We start from the raw sequence: 19798 nt of genomic DNA on the forward strand, positions 1-19798 counted from the left end.
ACCTGGGAATTGGAGGAAGAGATGCGACAACGCTACCCTCAGCTCTTCGAGAACCGAGGTATGTCTAATTTCGAGGACGAAATTTATTTTAAGGGTGGTAGAATGTAATGTCCGGGCCCACAACCTACTAGGCCCAATGAGAAATGGGCCCAGCTAAGGGTTGGGCCCAAATGTCACTGTAGGCAGTATAATTATAATACTTATCAGAAAAAAAAAATATTAAAATACGAAGGGATAAGACCGACAGGGAAGGGTGACCCTCACCCCTGCTGGCAGCCGATGCCGGCGCGCCGGAGACAAGGGGGGGCGGCGGCCAGTCCCGGAGTATGGAGGAAAGGAGAGGATGGGACGTCTCAGAGGAGGGTTTCATCCTCTAATCAGTTATTTAAGCCTCTGCCGGCAACCCCAAGTCACAGACCCCCCTAAACACCGAACGAGAGAAAGAGAGAGGGAGCCGGAGCCCTGGAGCCTAAGGCCAAGGAGCCCTGAAGCTCTGAAGAAGGGGGGACTACCAGGGAGGAAGCACTGCCCGACTACACCCGACTACACCCGACTAAAACCAGGTATGGACTCCCTGTTAATAAAATCATAAAGCAAGGAGAAACCCCTCTGTGGGGTATTCTCCCCTCTGTTTCACTGATGAAACAGAGGGGAGGAGACTGGCACAGAATGGAGGAGACTGGCACAGAGAGGGGGAGACCGGCACGGGAGAGAAAAACAGGAGGAGGGCCGTGGGCCGGACCCACAGGCCGCGGGCCGGCCTGAGAACGGCCCAAGCCGAGCCCAACGCCACCCGGGCCGAGCCCAGCCGGACTCGGCCTGCGGGTGACAGGCCCCGGCCGTGGCTGCCCTAGGGCTGAGGGGCAGCCAAGGGCCGCCGGGTCTGCCGTGCCGGCGACCAACGCGGCCTCAAGGCCGCCAGCCCCAGCCGAGCCCCACCTCTCCGCCGGCCGAGAGGTGGTGGCGAGACTCCCACAAAAAAAAAAAAAGAAGAAAAGAACTCACCGGACTTTGAGGCTTCATCCTCTCCGACCATGCCTTGCCGTGGACGGAGCGGGTGGAGGCTCTCGTTTATAGCCGGATCCCGACCCATCTCCGAGCCCTTCCCCTCTCCGGCATTACTTCGGAGGGAGGAAGGGCTGGCCTTCCCTTCCGCCGGCGCTCCGGGGGGAAACTCCACCTCGGTTGGTAGATCGGGGGGAGCCTCGTCTCCCCGGCCGCCTGCAAGGGAAGAAAAAGGAAGAAGAGGAGGGTTTCGGTGGGCCGGAAGTCAGGGTTTCGGTGAAAAATAAAGAAGAAAAAAAAAAAAAGAAAGAGAGAGCAAGGGAGGAAAGGAGAGAGAGAGGAGGCCGTAGATCCGGCCGGAGGAGAAGAAGGAAGCCGAGGGCTCGGCCGGAGGCTAGGGTCTCGGCGAAAACAAAGAAGAAAGAAAGAGAAAGAAAGAGAGAAGGAGAGGGAGTGACTGAGAGGGAGAAGGCCACAGATCTGGCCGGAGGACCGGTCGGAGGCGTGGCTTCCGGTGAGAACGAAGGAGAGAGAGAGAGAGAGAGAGAGAGCCGGAGGAGAGAGGGAGGCGATGGAGACGAAGAGGCGGAAGCCTCTGGAAGGGGGGAGAAGAAAACTTGATAACGGGTTCGCGGGTCGGATCCGAATCCGAACCCGCAACCCGTTAAGCCCAAAGAAAAAGAAAAAGAAAAAGAAAAAGAAAAAGAAAAAAAAAAGAAAAAAAAAAAGGGGGGGAAAGGGTTTAGCCAAATTTGACTAAACCCGAGCCCAATCAAATTGGGCTAAGTCTGGACAAGCCAGACTATAAATTTAACCAAAATTAAACCCAAATTAAACTTGGGATTAAGCCTGATGACCAATTAGAAGGCCAATTAAACCATATGGACCCAATTAAGGCTCCAATATGAACACATTAGACTTGGGCTAAATTTCGGGTGGAATCCAAACAAGTAAAAGGAGATAATATGCTCATTATAATGTGATTTTAGGTGACTCAGGATCCGTCACCAGGACGTAAGAAACTTGGGAGAAAACGAATCACTGTAAGTAACCTGTCCTAATCCTGTTATGGATCATGTTATGTTATTAATGTTTCCTAAGCATTTATTTTAAGTATATATGTTTCATGCCTGATATGTTACAATGCATAAGTAACTTGCATGATTACAGAAGCTATGGCTATGTATGCGACATGATGATACTGATATTTTAATCATGCATGTAAGTTTGTAAAGTCTTAGCTAGCCAAGAGGCACTGTAATGGCTCAAAGATGCTACTGATCGAATGCAACTGAGCTGGCCTTGCTAGTGGCCGAGAATAACTTCGCTGGCCTTGCTAGTGGCCGAGAATGACTAGCTGGCCCCGCCAGTGGCCGAATGGACTTCGCAGTAGCATCCGAGAGAATGGACCACGGCATGTCGGGGGCACGGTTTCATATGCATATAATATGAAAATTTTGTGATTTGCACTACTGCTTTGTTTAAATTGCCTACTTATTATGCCAGGATGATTATTAGATAAACATGCATGTCAGCTTCTCAAAACCCTGATTTACATGTTTAGTCTACTGGTTGATCCGGTAGGATTATGCAGGATTACTTACTGAGCCGTGTAGCTCACATCTGTTTATGTTTCGTTTTCTTTCAGATCCTCACCAGTGATCGCCATCAGATATGTTTTTATTTTGTTACAGAGCTTCGTATTTTTGGAGAAGCTTATATACTTCTGTACATTTGAATAGCATAGAAGTTCTGTATTTTTGGTTTCAAACTTGAAGGTTGTACTGCAAACTTTTAATATATATATAAGGATGAATCCTTTTGGCTACCTGTTACCCCTGTATGAGGCTGCGTGCTACTGTGGGCGATAGTCGGCAATAGCACGGCCGTGTCACGGATCCGGATCCGGGGCGTGACAATTAAGATCGTAGACTTTTCTGAGTTATAAGGATTTGATTTTCATACAGAAATACTCTATGCGATTCTCATGGACTTCCATATCTTGTTAACCTTTTGCATCACTTGGTGCTTTCTCTACTCATGGCAGCCAGGGGCGGCCCAATACATTTGGGGGCCTAGGGCGAACTCACTAAATGAGGCCTTTTTTAAAATAATAATAATAATAATAATAAATTTTTAATAAGTATAAAATAGAAGTGAAAAATTGTAACAAAATTATAGAAATTGCAACAAAATTAGGGGAATTAAACGCTGGATGTTGAAATTTGAAAATATAATTAAAAGGGGATTAGAAGAATAACAATCAAAAGGGGATTAGAAGAATCACACCGTGTATGCCCACTGAGTCACCGTCACAGTGTCAGACTGACAACAGTGACAGGCTCAGTCTCAGAAGTCAGACCGTCAGACGTGAGGGAGGCGACTGGCAAGGAGGTGGAGCCGTGGAGCGGTGGAGGTCACTGCGGCCTGCGGCCTGCGGCCTGCGGCACTGCCTCTGCCTCACTGGTCACGGGAGGCGGGAGCCGGGGCCGGAGGCCCGGGAGGGAGGCGAGGAGGTCGTAGCCTCGCAGGATCGCCGGGATGCTGCCGGGGACTGGGAGGCGCTCAGGCGGAGCCGTGGAGGAGACGACCTCGCCGGCTCGCTGGATTGAGCCGGACGGGCCGACGGGGTCACGGCGACACGGCCTCACGGGAGCCGGGGGCCCGGGAGGGAGGCGAGGAGCCGAGGAGGTCGCGGGCGGTGGGACCGCCTGGATGCCGGGGAGGCGGGCTGGCGGGGACCGTCGCGGGATGCCGGGGCCCGGGGAGGCGGGGACTGGGAGGCGGATTAGCGGAGGCGCGGGAGCACGATGAGGATTTTAAAGAGAGCCAGAGACCCAGTCGAACAGAGTTACAGAAGTACAGAACAGAAGAGGATTGAGGACTGAGGAGTGGAGGAGAAGTGGAGACGATGAGGATTTTAAAGAGAGCCAGAGAGGAATGATGGGCGATGGCCGATGGGAGTGGAGCACCCGCGTCTTGTCGAGGTAGCCGTTGGCTCCTGCGGCCTTGCCTCTACTCTACAGACAGTGACACTGTAGCTAGCTAGGAGCGGGAGGCCGAGCTGAAAGGCTAGGAGCCTAGTAGCCTACGAGGCCGTTGCGCGGGGCTGCGGGGGCCTTCTCTCGAGCCGGGGCCTTGGGCGACCGCCTAGGTCGCCTAAGGCTTGGGCCGCCCCTGATGGCAGCTTTGGCCCCTGCTTGAGCAATCTGCTCTTGCGACATTATGGCAGTATCTTGTTTTTATATAATGGTGGCCGGGTTGCAGGGAAAGCAAAGCTTGGGTTAGGCCTCTCTTTTTTTCCCCCCTTGTTAAATGAGATTAAAGTAGTGCAGGATGCGTGGATAGGTGAGTGTGGGAGCATAGAGGCTGTACTATTAAATCTGGGTTTCTTTTATCACTGATCTGATAAAGTTTATGTCCTATTAGTGAAAAGATAGAAATACTGACATGCCTTTATGTGAACCTGTGGTCTATGTGTTAATGACATGTCAAAGATAAGTTCTTGATTCATTTTTTCTTTTTTTTTTTTTTAAATAAAAGGAATCTTGCTTAATATCTTGTCTTTTTTTTGTTTTCCTCTTATTATTCTTATTATTTTTTGGTATTTTGCAAATAAGATTCGTTAGTTCTTAGAAAAAGAATAATGTTTTGGATGGACACCATCATTAACTTTTCAATTGTTTTTTTGTGATAGATTTTCGTACGATACCCTTTTTTCCTTATGATTTCCAATCCTTCAACTATTATATAACAGTTATCATGAACAATTATGATGCAGCATTTCTTCATCACATGTTTTAGAAAAAAAGTATAAACCTTTTCGTTCGAAGTTACCTTTATGTTAGATGCAAACTTAAGTTGTGTGATTATTTAGTTATAGAACTTGATGTTTTCATTTTTAAACTGTAGCAAGGAGGGGTAAAATGATGAAGAAACAGTCCACTTTTGTTTTTCAGCGTACATCTCATCCGTGGAGCAAAAACAGGATTCTTATTTGGATGGTGAGGTTTCAAATTTGTTGTGAAATATTGTTCAAGTTTTACTCAAAATCAAAATGATTTATTCTATAGAGAATTACTATTACAACCTGATATTTGAGGAAGAAAACAAACTTTTGCATAAATATTTGAAATGCAACTAACTAACTATATTTTTAAAATATTGTATGTCCTCATATTTTGGATATTGAAGTTCCATATCCATTGATGATTCTGAAATGAAATGTTATTTGGTTCTAGGTTAGAGTTTTGACTGCACATATAATTCCTGATTTCGGTCATATGTTGAAGGATTAGAGATGTAATACAATATCTGGCAATTCATGGGCTTTCAGCTTTTCTTCCAGGACCTCAGGGTTCACTTGGCATGTTCCATGCTCACGAAAAATGCAAAACAATATGCTTTGTGAACCGATACCTATAAAGATGGCTTTTGTATAACAAATGCAGAATTTTATATTCTTTTTGAAAAATTATAGAGATATTGCACTTAAGAATGATTATGACATCAATTTTTCATCTTCACCAAATGTATTTTGAAATAATGAATTTTAAAGATTAAAGGAAAATATTAAAAAGGTTTCTGGAAGGTAACAGAAATGCATGAATAATACATGTTCTAATAGGATAAAGGTAGATTCCATAAGATCTACATATATTAGAGATTACTTGTTTATCAAGAACTTTAATTAAATATATATGTGGTGAAGATAATAATACATGATAATTTAGCTATTAAGGCTAATAATGGCATGTGTCAATATTAAAAAGATCAGGAATATGCATATTGGATAAGATTCTTTTTTCTCCAAAAATTGCTGGATAAATCATGAATCCAAGAACATTCATCCCCTAAAGGGAATGAATATGAGAAGACAGAATTTGAAGAAAAAATTTGGACTGACTGTAATGTAACTTCAGATTTTAGAAGAGCACACATCATTCATTGTTAATATCATTGATCGAATGTCAATAAATGATCTTTGAGATGCACTATAGAATCTTGATCTGAGTACCTATTATTTATTAATTCTTCTGGACTTTCCTTGATATAATATATGTCTACAGTCAATGTTTGCTGTGCCGGAACTAGGGCCGGACTGGTTGCCTGATTCCACTGGTTGGTACGCCCCCATATTGTTCCGTGCCGGGCCGTACTGACACAGTAGAGGAGGCGGGAGAGAGGGAGAATGGGAGAGAGGAAGAGAGAGAGGGAGGGAGAGAGAAGGAGGCTGGTGGAGGCCGGCGGAGGGCCGACGAGCCATGTGGAGCTGTGTGAAGGAGGGGCTCTACACAACACGTCGGCTTCCGCGGCCCTCTCTTCCTCTCTCTCTCCCTTCCTCCCCCGCTCGTTCTCTCTCTTTTCCTCTCTTTCCTTCTCCTTCTCCCTCTCTGTCGACTTTTATTTTGTTTCGGTCATCGGAACCGTCTCGGTCTACTGCTGGTATGACTCGATATGCTCCGAACCGCCCGGTTCAGGACGGTTCTACCGACCATGTCTACAATAAATGTTGAGTGATTGAAAAAAATAGTTGGGCCTCTCTGCTACCAGTGCTCTGGCTTTATGATAGATAGGGACTGCTCTGCATGTTCTAATCACTCATTACAAGGAAATTTAGCTACTTTGATTCATTTGTTTGTTTTTAAGCTTAGCTTACTGTCATTCAGTATCAACATATCACTGACTTTGAATCATTATAATGCTTGTAGCTTTGTTTCATAAGGCAATTTAAAGGCTCTTTAGCTAAGTCAGATTACATGGCATTACGTTTGGGCTTCATCAGTGTAAGTATTTAACTTTATCTGACATTATGCACTCAAATATTCTTTTCATTTCGTAACATATTTTTGTTAATAAAACTGTTGATTTGCATATTTATTTCATTGGGCTTATCAGTATGGTAGTAGCCCCTCTCCTTTCTTTCATTTAATTTGGAGGGGTAAAAGTGGCTTTAAAAGTTTAAAGGACCTAAATTCCATGAGTACTATGATATAATTTTGTTATATCCATATCATTTGGACAATTGACACAAAGAAGCCTTTGCTAAATGATGATTTATAATTTTCATTGAAAACTGTCCTCTGTGCATGCTTCGGAATTAAGTGTTAACTGCACATGTATAAGTGTAATTTGTGCCTTGCAATGTCAGATATGTGCGGTTTATTTTTGCCCCATTTATCGACATATTACATATTGCATCCTGTATAGGAATTGCTTTAAATTTTGCTTTATGTTATTTAATCTTTTCCTATGACTTAATCCTTCCATGGGACTCTGAGGTCTCATTTTGATGTGTGGAAACCAGTTTGAACCATCTTAATTTCTAAGGCTGATTTTTAAGCTTCAAAAGTTGTACTTTCCTGCTTAAAGTGGACATAAATTTATGGTTATGTTTCCAAATTTAAGCTAACCTGTTGGTTTTCTATACAGGTAGTGTCTTTATTTCAACTACATGGATTTATAAGTTGAATTTGACTTGGTGCTGAAAGGGATGTTCTTGATGTTGAAGGAGAAGAGAATTTGCTGTCGATTGGATAGTGCTAAGTGGTAGTTGAACTAGATATCATTATGCTCCAAAGTTCTTATTCTCACAAACTTTTAATTTTTTCAGCGAGTTTCCAAATGATGACAGTATTGAAGTACAGTGTTTGTGACATTGGGTTATCAAGATTCTCAGTTTATGAAGGATTTGAGATGGTGAAGCCTGAACTACAAGAGGATGGTGACTTACTAGCATGTGTCTAAATATTTTGAGTTCACTATACTTTGAGTTCGCCATGGCTTAATAAGAACTGTTAGAACTTTCTGCTCTTTCTCTAGAACATTTAATGGTGACAAGAGTTCACAAAAAAAAGGAGAATAAGGATCAAAATGACAAATATAGCAAATCACATCACAGACAAACCAAAAAAATCACATCACAGCTTGTTTTGGTCCGTTCAGAGGTTTTTTTTCTCCACTTTGTGGAGAATGGATATTGTGATCTATATTAGGTGGACTCAGTTTTGTATGTGGGTGCAGGTATGTGTCTAGATGTTCAATCCTTTTAGTGTCTGAACATTTAATCTTATTAGGCTCTGTCCAATTGTCATACCAATGTCCATGTTTAACTATCAGGTGCAGGTACCTTAGGCTAAATCAAAGTGTTCAGGTAACATAGATTATGATGCCACTTGGTCCTAACTTTTGAAAAGCAAAGGGAACCACATGGATCAATTCCAGTCCGGACAACCCTGTATATTTTTAATGTAAGTCTATATGTATGTGCAATTTTCATATGCTATGCAAATTTCTACTACAAACTATGCAGGTTGTATTATTTAAGGGTACGCTTAGTTTGCGACCGAAATTGAAATCGGAATGGATTGGAATGGGAATCGGAATGGCCATCTTCCCCGATATGTTTGGTGCACGACTGGAATCAAAATCGAAATCAGAATGGGAGTAAGGGAGAGTTGGAATTGGGTTTTGAGGGATTAGGGCATTCCAATTCCCCTCTTGAAATTGGAATGGGAATGGGACTCTCTCAAACCAAACTGCTGGAATGGGAATCACTCATTCCCATTCCCATTCCGGAGCCCAACTCTCCCTAACCAAAGATTCTCTAAATTTCATAATTCTTTAAGAGAAGCAATTAAAACTGAAAGCAACCTCTTGTCCTACTGTAGTTACGCAAGTGATATTGATTTTTTGCATGGCTAGGGTTGCTAGACATCACCTCTCTACAGTAGTATTGACTGCATTGCTATAATGAAAAATTGTTTTCAAGCTCTTTAGTGCTTATTTATCACTATCAGTTGTGCGGTGCCTTTGTTTTCAGAATCACAAATTGCCCCTTTCTTATGATTTCCATAAATACATGGTGCGGAGCATGGAAGATGAGTTTCATGGGAGTGTTGGCATCAGGTACATGCATGTCTAGAAATTGATGCATTTGCTTTGAAAGGTTAAGTCCTGTTGCTACGAGGAAGCTTCATCATACTTATGCCATGAGTGTTCTTTTAACATTTTTGTTTGTTGGTTTAATTGTTTCATTTTTGGCAGAATTAAATGCCAACATTTAGAATAAATGCATCATGTATGAATGCCCTATAATATAGGGGATTTTAGCATTACAATTGCTACTTTTTATGCATCAACTAGTAAACAAGCCATCTGTGACATGTCCATCAAGTTTCAGTTAATATTTGTTTCTCTCCCAGTCAGGCTTTAGTTAGGTTCACAAATGAGGAAATTTCTACTCGCCATGTTTATGTTGATTTATCATTAAATTATATATTTTGATCTACGTTTTGACCATTTTGCAAACAACTATTAGTGTTATAAAGGAAAAAAGTTGCCTCTGAGTAAAGAGGCATTAATACAGTCTTACCACATCAATGCAAGTTTATGAGAAAGAATATTGTTATGTTATTTAGAAGTATTAAAAGGCCATGGCATCATGGAACAAATCTTTATATATTCTTCTGCGCTACTCTTATTCACCTATCTTTGCTCTTTCTTTCTTTGTTTTACACTCTTTCCCTAAACTAAATTCCTTAGCCTACTTTTTCTTTGCAATCAATGTTGACATGCAAAATTCCGCCTGCTGTTATGGGGCTAAATGAATGACAATTAATATCATTTCCATACCCTTTGTTGACACATTATTTGTCAAGGCTGGTTTCTTGGTTTATATTTATTATGACAACCATTTTATGTATTTCTACTATCAGAAATATCTATTGCTAATGAATTTAATAAGTTTTTACTTTTTTTTAATCATATGGCTGCTGAATCAATTGGCTTTGATCGATGTTGCAGCTGGCCTCTTTGGGTGTACGGCATATTGTGCATTTTTGTAAATATTCATGGTAAGTTTACTATTCATGAAAAAGAAGAAAAATCTTCTCTCTTGCAGGGCCGGTTTGTTTTACATTTGCTCATTTACTTTTTAATATTGTAGGAATCAATATCTACTTTTGGTTGTCCTTTGTTCCTGCCATTGTAAGTGTTTTGTGCTTCCGTTCTTTTCTAGTTAGATTGTTTTTTTCCTCTCATCTGTCATCCCCCAAAATCATGATATTCTTTTTCCTTGTAATGTTTTTCTCAACATATATGAAAGCTGGTCATGCTGGTGGGCACCAAGCTTCAACATGTTGTTGTGCAATTAGCTCTGGAGGTTGTTGAGGCAACTGGTCCATTTGTTGGTACACAACTGAAGCCACGTGACGATCTTTTTTGGTTTGGAAAACCAGAACTCCTTTTGTGGTTGATACAATTCATATCGTTTCAGGTGATGCTAATATTTCTTCACAGAATTGCTAATTCACGCGACTCTGTTCCCCAACATATTCTGATATTTTTTTTTGTTGCTTTCAGAATGCTTTTGAGATGGCAGCATTTATTTGGTCCCTGGTAAGATGGTATTTACTTTTTATCTTATAAGTATCATATATGATACATGACTACATAATAAACATATTACAAGAGATGCAGGATGCTGGGTTACCTCCATGACCGAAAATGTTACATGCTGCTGTTGATATCCTACACCATAACATTAATTGTAGTTATAAATGTTCATAAAAACATTGTTTCGTTTTGTTTTTATAGTAATGCTCGATATTTTTGAAGAAATTATACTATTTGCATCATATATCTAGGGATCTTGGTTAGGGGTTGGAACTAGTTGAAACCAGCACATCAATGAACGTGGACTTTTGATGCAATAAATTCCTTACCAAGATTGGAACTATCTTAGTTGGATTTCCGAGGCTTTTCAAAGACTTGGGTGTGATTTGATAAAAATAGGAAGTACCAATTATCATCAATCAGTTCCAAGTAGAATGCTAATTAATGTACTCTAGGTATGCTTTTCAATTGCAGACTGTTTTAAACAACTTAAATGGGGAGTTTGTGATACAACTGCAACTCCTATAGATAAATCTTATGTCCTCAATCATTCATACCATACCCGAACTAGAAATTTACTTCTTAAAGTGAAAACTGCCAATATGAGATTTTATACAAGAATATAAACAATTTTAGCATTAAAAGTTTATCATAATAGCTTAATACTGCTAAGTACAACATGCAATATGAACAAGGATAGATGGTCCATAACAATACATCAGTGTCATTATTGTATTATATATTGTTAGATAGTGATACTGCACCAATATGCTCAGGTGGACCAATCCCTTCCACCAGTCAAGACTTACTATTCATAAACCTCTTTGAAAACTAGCCTGTACCCAATGTACCAAAAAAAAAAAAAAAACTGGCCTGTATATGCTCTGTTACAACTGTGGTATGGTTGATCTATATCTGTCCTACATGGATGCAATAAGGTAGGCAAAATTGTAGAGGCTAGTTCTCTTCATGCTTTCTTTTCCTAGTCATACATAATTAATATCTGCAACAGTCCTGTAGTGGCATCAATTTGTTCATGCTTCACGAGGAGCAACTTCAGAGATTTTACAACTTTCTGATTGGACCTTTTGTTTTTAAGTACAAAATATAGATAAATCATACTGGTGTTAATAAATAAGGTGTACCTATATAATTATCTTAGAATTGAACACATTATGGCTACCTTGTTTTGATTATAGATCTTGTTCTAATCAGAAACTGCTTTCTGCAGTGGGAACTGAGTGCACAATCCTGTTTCATGAAGAACTATTACATGGTAGTTCTTCGCTTGGTCTCTGGGTATGTTGTGTTATAAAAATATGCTATATCAAGTATCTATAAGTGTTTGGATCTATGATGTATGTCATGCATATGATATTAAGTTTGTAAATTTGTTACGGATGCATTACTAGCTATTGAAATGATAGTAATTATTTATTTACCCAGAAAGTTATTCTTTGTTCTTTGTTATTCTTCATTCCCCTATTTTATCTCAAAAGTTCATACTAAATATAACAACCTAGGACCTCACTCAAAATAGCTAGCTGAAAGGTATTATTTGGATTCCTTGATCCTGTATAAGTATCCAAGATCTATCCAGCGAATAACCGATGTAGAACTAAACCAAGAATTGCCGAATTGATACTGGATACTATACCGGTCGGCGCTCGGTTTGGTTCGGTACCAGTTCGGACCAAACCGGTACCGAGTACCCTAGCAATTGGTGCCTGGTCCAGTTCGCTACCGGTTCGAACCGAACCGAATCGGTTGGCCTGGTTTGGCAATTCTTGGCCCCAGCTCGCGCGCTGTTGCAGAATTAACCGAATTCGGTGCGAATCAACAGGTTTCGTCCGGTTCACTCTTGTATTGGCCGGTTTCGGCCGGAATTAGTGTGGTTTCGACCCCGGTTGGAACCGTTTTTTATGTACGAACCGACCCGGTCAGAGACCGGGTCGGCTCGGTTCGGCCCGAACCGGGCTATACCGTCCGATTCGACAATTCTTGGACTCAACATACACCTGCACGGGTCCTGACATACTCTCCTGTTCAAGCCTTGATGCCCTCGCCAGGCTAAAGGTTCAAATCCATTCAAATCTAATCATAAATACCACAATCAGCTCGTGGTCAGCCCTAATGGATCCGTGCTACAGTGTTCCCTAGTCAATATAGGTTATGGACCGGGTTCGTTTTGATACCATTTGTAACAACCTAGGACCTCACCCAAAAAGGCTACTCAGAACGTATTTTTTTGGGTTCCTTAGTCCTGTATAAGTACCTAAGTTCTTCTTTGCGAATAATCGATGTGGGACTAAACACACGCTCGTATGGATTCTCACATACTTCTCCCGTTCAAGTGCTGACATCCTCGTTAGGCTAAGAGTTCAAATCTATTCAAATCTAATCACAAGCACTACGATCGGCCCGTGGTCAGCCTCTATGAACTCGTGCTGTAGTGTTTTCTAGTTCATACAGGCTATAAGCCGAGTTTTCTTTGATACTACTTGTAACAACCCAGGACCTCACCCAAAATGGGTAGCCGGAAGGTATTATTTGGGTTTCTTGATCCTGTATAAGTACCCAAGATCTACCCAGCAAATAATCGATGGGGGACAAAACAAATGTCCGCACGGGTTCTGACATACTCTTCCGTTCAAGCATTGACGTCTTCGTCAAGCTAAAGGTTTAAATTCATTCAAATCTGACGATGAATGTTATTTTGATGATTAACATAACCATTGAGGCCATATCAAATTAGAAATGCAAATTAACTCGATACATCATTAATAAATGGCACACCCTCGATATATTCACGATACATTATGAATATACGGACAAAACAACTCTCAAGAATTAATAACGAGATAAAATTTGTAATAGAGAATGTAGAAAGCTTAGAAATTCATTTTGACAAAGTTTCAAGTTAAGAATACCTAAAAGGGCAATTCTGTAATTTTCACTATTAAGAATACGAAACATTATTGTGCCATGCATTCTATTTTACTTGAAATTATTTCTTTGTGGATCCCTTATGCATGTCTAACTTTTAGATGCAGAGAATCATAGCTAGAGTCGACCCCAGGAGGAGTGGAGTTGACCCCGAAATATTCAGAGAATCTTGACACTCAAATGGTACATTTTACCATTTGAGTCATTGGCATAGGTTTTGGGTCGACCCCAAGAATATTGGAGCCGACCCCAATGGAGCCGACCCTAGAAAAGTCAGAGCCGACCCCAAGCTTGCAATGCAGAAAATGTATTTCCTGAAAATACTGTAGCGGGGTTGACCCGAGACACTGTAGCTGCAATGCAAAAAAAAACATACTCTCTGGATTTTCTGTCAGGGCCGACCCCGGAAGTATTGGGGTCGACCCCAGCACTGTTGAGCCGACCCCAGAAGAGTAGGGGTCGACCCCAGTGAAGGTGGGGTCGGTGGGGTCGACCCGAGCAGAATTGGGGTCGACCCGAGCACGACTGACAACTCAACGGCTAGTTGTGCAGAATTATTTTTTAAGCTCCCAACGGCTATAAACGGCTAGTTTCTTCAATCCAACGGTTAGGAAGGTCTATTTGGAGGTTGGAAAAGTATTTAAGAGGGAGCGCCGACCAACCACCGCGCCGATGGTGCCGCGGCCGAAAGCTACTACCGGAGCGCGACCACCCTAGGCAGCCACCCCCCTGATCCGAGAAGAGGGTGAGATCAGGCTCCCCCTAGTTGGGGAAAGAAGAAGAGAGTCTTCTCTCTCTACTTTCTCTCTCCTCTGTAGTTTCTCTCTCTTCCTATTTCTCTCTTTATCACTCTCTCTACTTATTCTCTCTCTATATGTTTTAGTGGACTAGTGGCGGGACTAGGTATTTTGTGAAGTTGGGCTGACCCTTAGAGGGGTCTCGGTCAGTGTTGTGCAACCTAGAGCTTCGGGTTGGTGTTGGTCTCGGATCGGTGTTATGCAGTCATAGGAAGGACTTCGGGTCGGCGTTATGCACCCGTACGAGGAGTTTCAAATTTTTGGGTTGACTTCTCTCTATCTTGATTTTCTCTCTCTACTTTCTGCTCTCTCCACTTTCTCTCTCCTCTCTTCATTTTTCTCTCTATTTTCTCTCTCTAGAATGTCCAAGAAACCCAAAGTTGGGTCATGTTAATCTGATCTATGAACCTAAGTTGACCCCCTAGAAATAGGCTTTGAACTGCCTGGGTGCCCAAGGTCGCCTTCTGGACCGATCACTTGGCCTTATCAAGGTCCATTAACCCACTGATAATGAACTATCTTAATCGACCTTGGCTCTGATCAAGTCCATGCCCTATAATTTGTTGACTAAATAGCTTAGGCCTAACCCATCCGGAATCGTCGAATGTTCATCCCTATTTTTTATTATTTTAATTTGATTAAAATTGACAAATAGAAGGTAATTATGTTTTTAATATTTTTATAGGATTAACTAAACTGCCTAGTGAAGTTTGACGGTTTAAGACGAAAGAGGTAAGTGGATCTTAAACTCAGTATTTTTAAATGATCATGTTTTTCATGCATAAAATCTGCTTGTGGAGATATCATGCTTTTCTTAAAATTATGGATCAGCATATGTGTTATGAAAATTATGCTTTATTATAAAAAATAGTTTCATGAATGTTTTAACGAAAATAGCTTTGTTATGAAATATGAGTCTGATCATGGCATTTAGTGTATTTCACTTATTTATGTGTATGTTTGAAAAAAAAGATATAAGTTTTCAAAGGCTCTGAGATTGCTATGATCACCTTTAGAAATAGGAGTCAATCGACACCCTAAAGCTAGCATCTAACGAAAATGGCCCTCTGCCAACGGGTTAAAGTTGGTAACGAATATGAACTATGAAATCTTGTCAATTACGAAGATGGCCCCGTTATGGGTTATAGTGACCATAGCACGAATATCTGTGAGCGATATTTTGATCCATGATATGATTACATGAAATGAAGAATGATTTACGAATTTAATTTCAAACTTGGCACTATGTTTATGAAAGATGGATGATTTGTTCATGCTTGATTTTTGCTTTATGACCTGTTTTTAATATACTGTATTATGAAATGCTTATTTTGGAATATCTGTTATTTTTCTTAAACTATGCATTGGTATGAAAATCTTATGCTTGAACCAGTAAGGTAGTGAAAGGTTTACTTATTGAGTTGTGCCGCTCATATACCTCTATTTTTATCTCTCTCCAGGCAAATAGGATCAGTAGGGATGAAGGTTGGTCCAGGCTTAGAGTTCGCACTAGCAAGCTTGGTGATTTTGTAGAAGATTTTATTATCGTCTACAAATTTGTAGCTAATGATCTTCTAAATGTTCAGGGTGATTGGTTTGGTATTGATGTTGTATTTAGACGCTCTAAACCGATTTTGATTTTATTTAATGGATGATGAAATTGGATATTTAATTATTATATTTTTTTGTGATGGAATTTGAAAGCTAAAAGTAATGTTGACTTCGTGTTCTCGTGGGCTGTACCCCTCGGTAGCACGACCATGTCATGTTTAGGAATTGGGGCGTGACAGATATGGTATTAGAGCGAACTTGGCTTATAGTTTATGTGGACTAGGGAACACTGCAGCACGAGTTCATACAGGCTAACCAGGAGCCGCTCGTGGTGCTTGTGATTAGACCTAAATGGATTTGAACCCTTAGCCTGATGAGGACGTCAGGGCTTGAATGGGAGAATTATGTGAGAATCGTGCGAGCGTGTGTTTAATCCCACATCGGTTATTCGCCAAGGAGATCTTGGATACCTATACAAGACTAAGAAGCCCAAAAAATATCTTTTGATTAGCCTTTTTGGGTGAGGTCCTGGGTTGTTACAAATGGTATCAGAGCGGACCCGATCCATAATCTATGTCGACTAGGAGACACTGCAGCATAGATCCATTGGGGCTGACCATAGACCGATCATGGTGTTTATGATTAGATTTGAATGAATTTAAATTTTTAGCCTGACGAGGATGTCAAGGCTTGAACGAGAGAGTATGTCAGGACTCGTGCGGGCATTTGTTTTGTCCTACATTGATTATTCGCTGGGTAGATCTTGGGTACTTATACAGGATCAAGAAATTTAAATAATACCTTCCGGTTAGCCATTTTGGGTGAGGTCCTGAGTTGTTACAAATAGTATCAGAGCGAACTCGGCTCATAGCCTATGTGAACTAGGGGACACTACAGCACGAGTTCATAGAGACTGACCACGGGCCGATCGTGGTGCCTGTGATTAGATTTGAACCTTTAGTCTGACGAGGATGTCAGAGCTTGAACGGGGCAAGCATATGAGAATCCGTGTGAGCATGTCTTTAGTTCGACATTAGTTATTCGCCGAGGAGATCTTGGATACTTATACAAGACTAAGGAACCCAAAAAAATACCTTATGGCTAGCCTTTTTGGGTGAGGTCCTGGGTTGTTACACCATGCATATTTTATTTTCTTTTTTCCTACATTTTTAAACAAAAATACATATTTTCTGTAATGCTCTCTTTTTCCAAATACTATGGTGGTCCTTGTCAAAACCTGCCTTCAAACTAATCAAGAACCTTTTGATCTGTTTTATAAGATGTCATGATTCTGGCTCATTCTATTATAGAATTTGCTTTTGATTTTTGTACGCACTTAACATAATACGGTGTTTTTACAAAAGTCTATGGTAACAACCAGCTGATCATAATTTTTAACAATGAATATTGTTGTCATCGTTGTCGTCATCATCATATAGTTGATCATATTTATTAAGAATGAATGTAGTTTCAAGTCATACGAGCAGCACACTTGGTTAAAATGTGTCCTTTGCTTCCTTAGTTAACAGAGTATAGAACTTCGTGCATGCTTTCATACTAACCCATCCAGTCAAACTCATGAATAAGCACCGGTAGAGTCCAATACATTTGAACTTTAGTCTAACGTGAAAGAGAAATTTAATGAGGAAACCCAAGGGAATATCATGATATGAAGGCTCAGGCAACCAGAGTTTTGAAAATCAAGAACTGGCCCAGGGCAGGATCAACTCACACAGTAGGTTTTCATTCTGAAAGGAATCAAAACTGCTCAACAAAATGACCTACAATAAGGGAAGGAAGAGAGTGCAATGATGACTGATTGTGGGGTGATAATAGAAAAAAAGAACTTCAACAATGTGATACAGTTTTCTTTTTCTTTTTATGTATGCAAGTTCTGGTTTAGCAGAATTGCTTGAACATTTGTATGCTCCTACATTTTGCTTTGGAATTTCAGGCTCCTAGTCCAGTTTTGGTGCAGCTACAGCACACTGCCCTTTAATGTGATCATCACTCAGGTTTGGACAAACTTTAAGTTTCATAATTTATATACCCGCATCCTTATTTTTATGTTTATTGTGGATAAAAGTTACTACGCATGGTATGTCAAAGTAAACCTAAGAAAAAAAGTATACTTTAGAGGGTAAGCTTTGGCGCAATAGTAAGGTTGTATTTCAGGTCATAGGTTCAAAATATGGAAACAGCCTCTTCGAACGAGGGGGTAAGGCTGCGTATGTCTGATCCTCCCCAGACTCTGCAATGGTGGGAACCTCGTACCCTAGGCTCTTTATGTCAAAGTGAACCTATGGTTTATAAATATGGGTTTGGCTATGCTTAGAAGTGGCAGTCGTCCCAAGTTGCTTGATATCTACAAATTTAAGCTCAGCTGGATTCTGTTAATTATGACCAGAACTGGTGAAAGCTTATTCCATTGATTTGGCCACTGATTAAATCCAGTTTTGCTGATGACATAATCACCAGTATAATCTCATGGTGTATTATATAAAAGGAACATATCAGAAATCTCTAACTTGATCAAACTCAAGGTAGATAACAGTAAGATTGTTCACGAGAATGACAAGCTGACCATGCTAGCCTTAGACTCACCTCAAGTATAGTTTCCTTGGCAGGTGTAATATGATAGTTCATGCATAAGAGCTTCATAGCTTTGAGAAACCGAGAACAGACTCTGAAGAGATCCCAAAGGCCCAAACAGCAACTCAAAAGGTTCATGACAAGCAAAGGATGTGCACAGATAAGTGGAAAAATAGGTATGAAAGACCAAAAAGGGACCGACAAACTAGTGAGACGGAATTTTCGATGCTAGAATAGATTGTAACTGCCTACTGAGCAAAGGGAAAGGAGGCCAACTAAATGAAATGAGGCTCATAATGATATAGGACGCTAGTTAAAGGGAGGTAACCTTCAATAAAGCGATTGATTTGACTGTGTAAATGGTCCCACTAAATCTTACTGGTGAGGATCCAAGATGATTTCTATCAAATAGCAAGATTGATAATCCAAAGTTAGGGTGTAGATTTTTGAGGGTCTTGATGGAATAATGATTCATAAAGAACTTTGAGCAGTAAAAACAAACAAAATCTGCAGAGCACACTGATTAACTTAGTAAAGACTGACAGAATTTGCATTAATTGCCTAAATATTTGTTGATGTGATTACTTTAGACTCCAATTTGTTCTGAGCATGTAATATAATATCTGTAAGTTGTATGCTATTTTGAATACATGAATAGAGGTAAACATTATACGTTTTTCTTATCATGCTACAAAGCTGATATTTAATGCTGATACAGAGAACTGATATCATCTAGTCTCTCTCTCTGTTTTTTTTTCGTTTTTCATTTTATTTCCTATGACTGTAGATGGGATCCAAATTTAAGAAATCTTTGATTGCGGAGAGTGTGAGAGAGTCACTTCATAGTTGGTGCAGAAGGGTCAAAAAGAAGTCTAAACGTGAACCGGTCCTTTCACTACTTGGAACCGCTACATCAACTTGTTCATTGGAATCAACCATGGATGAAACGGATGACACAATTACAGTTGGATCTGGCATTTTTTCTCGAAGCAGTTCCGAAGTCTCATTGGAGGCGCTCAATACAATTATGATGGATGAGCAGGAGGCATGAGACAATGCTCTTGCCTCTAGTTGGAAGGCTTCCTGATCATATATAAACCACCATCAAACCATTCTTCTGATTTATTCAAAAACATATTCGCACTGCAGTGCAAGAGATGAAAGCAAGTTCGTGATTGTTGCCACTGCTGTTCTTGATATGCAATTCTTTATGCTGGATACATAGTAGAGATGTGGCGAGTCGTTAGCTTATTCGACAGTGTTGCCTTATGTCCTCTTCCATGCGTATGCACCAGCTCGCGAAAATGGCAGTAGTTCATCTGAGAGAACACTCTAAATGAACTGACGCTGAGTGTGATAAGTAACCGACTGAAATAGCTATGTATATGCTTATTGAACAGATTTTCCTAATTACTTTGGATATGGAGATGGCAAAATTCTTTGCTAGGTAGCTAAATCACTGGACTAATGTTTGCACCTAATTACATTTGTTCTGTATACGCTTATGCTTA

The 19798-nt window shown here is 40.7% G+C and overlaps 1 protein-coding gene across 8 annotated transcripts; it reads left to right on the forward strand.

Annotated features, from left to right (window-relative positions):
- The first annotated feature begins 4600 nt into the window (after positions 1-4600).
- Positions 4601-19786, forward strand: LOC103701322 (MLO-like protein 4). Of its 8 annotated transcripts, none has more exons than XR_005514783.1 (10): positions 4601-5009; positions 6717-6791; positions 8828-8913; positions 9811-9860; positions 9953-9993; positions 10112-10282; positions 10369-10404; positions 11633-11700; positions 15605-17710; positions 19075-19743. XR_005514783.1 is itself a non-coding variant. In XM_039133485.1 (10 exons), exons 1-10 carry the CDS (start codon positions 4932-4934, stop codon positions 19336-19338), a joined length of 930 nt encoding a protein of 309 aa, XP_038989413.1. In that variant the 5' UTR covers positions 4620-4931; the 3' UTR covers positions 19339-19743. The 8 variants fall into 8 exon arrangements, 6 of the variants coding, with proteins under 6 accessions (XP_038989419.1, XP_038989414.1, XP_038989413.1 ...); XR_005514784.1 differs by having other exon boundaries at positions 4605-5009; positions 14830-17710; positions 19075-19786; XM_039133485.1 differs by having other exon boundaries at positions 4620-5009; positions 17650-17710.
- The last annotated feature ends 12 nt before the right edge of the window (positions 19787-19798 follow it).

The sequence above is a fragment of the Phoenix dactylifera genome, chromosome 14, assembly GCF_009389715.1.
Source record: "Phoenix dactylifera cultivar Barhee BC4 chromosome 14, palm_55x_up_171113_PBpolish2nd_filt_p, whole genome shotgun sequence".
NCBI classification, from domain to species: Eukaryota; Viridiplantae; Streptophyta; class Magnoliopsida; order Arecales; family Arecaceae; genus Phoenix; species Phoenix dactylifera.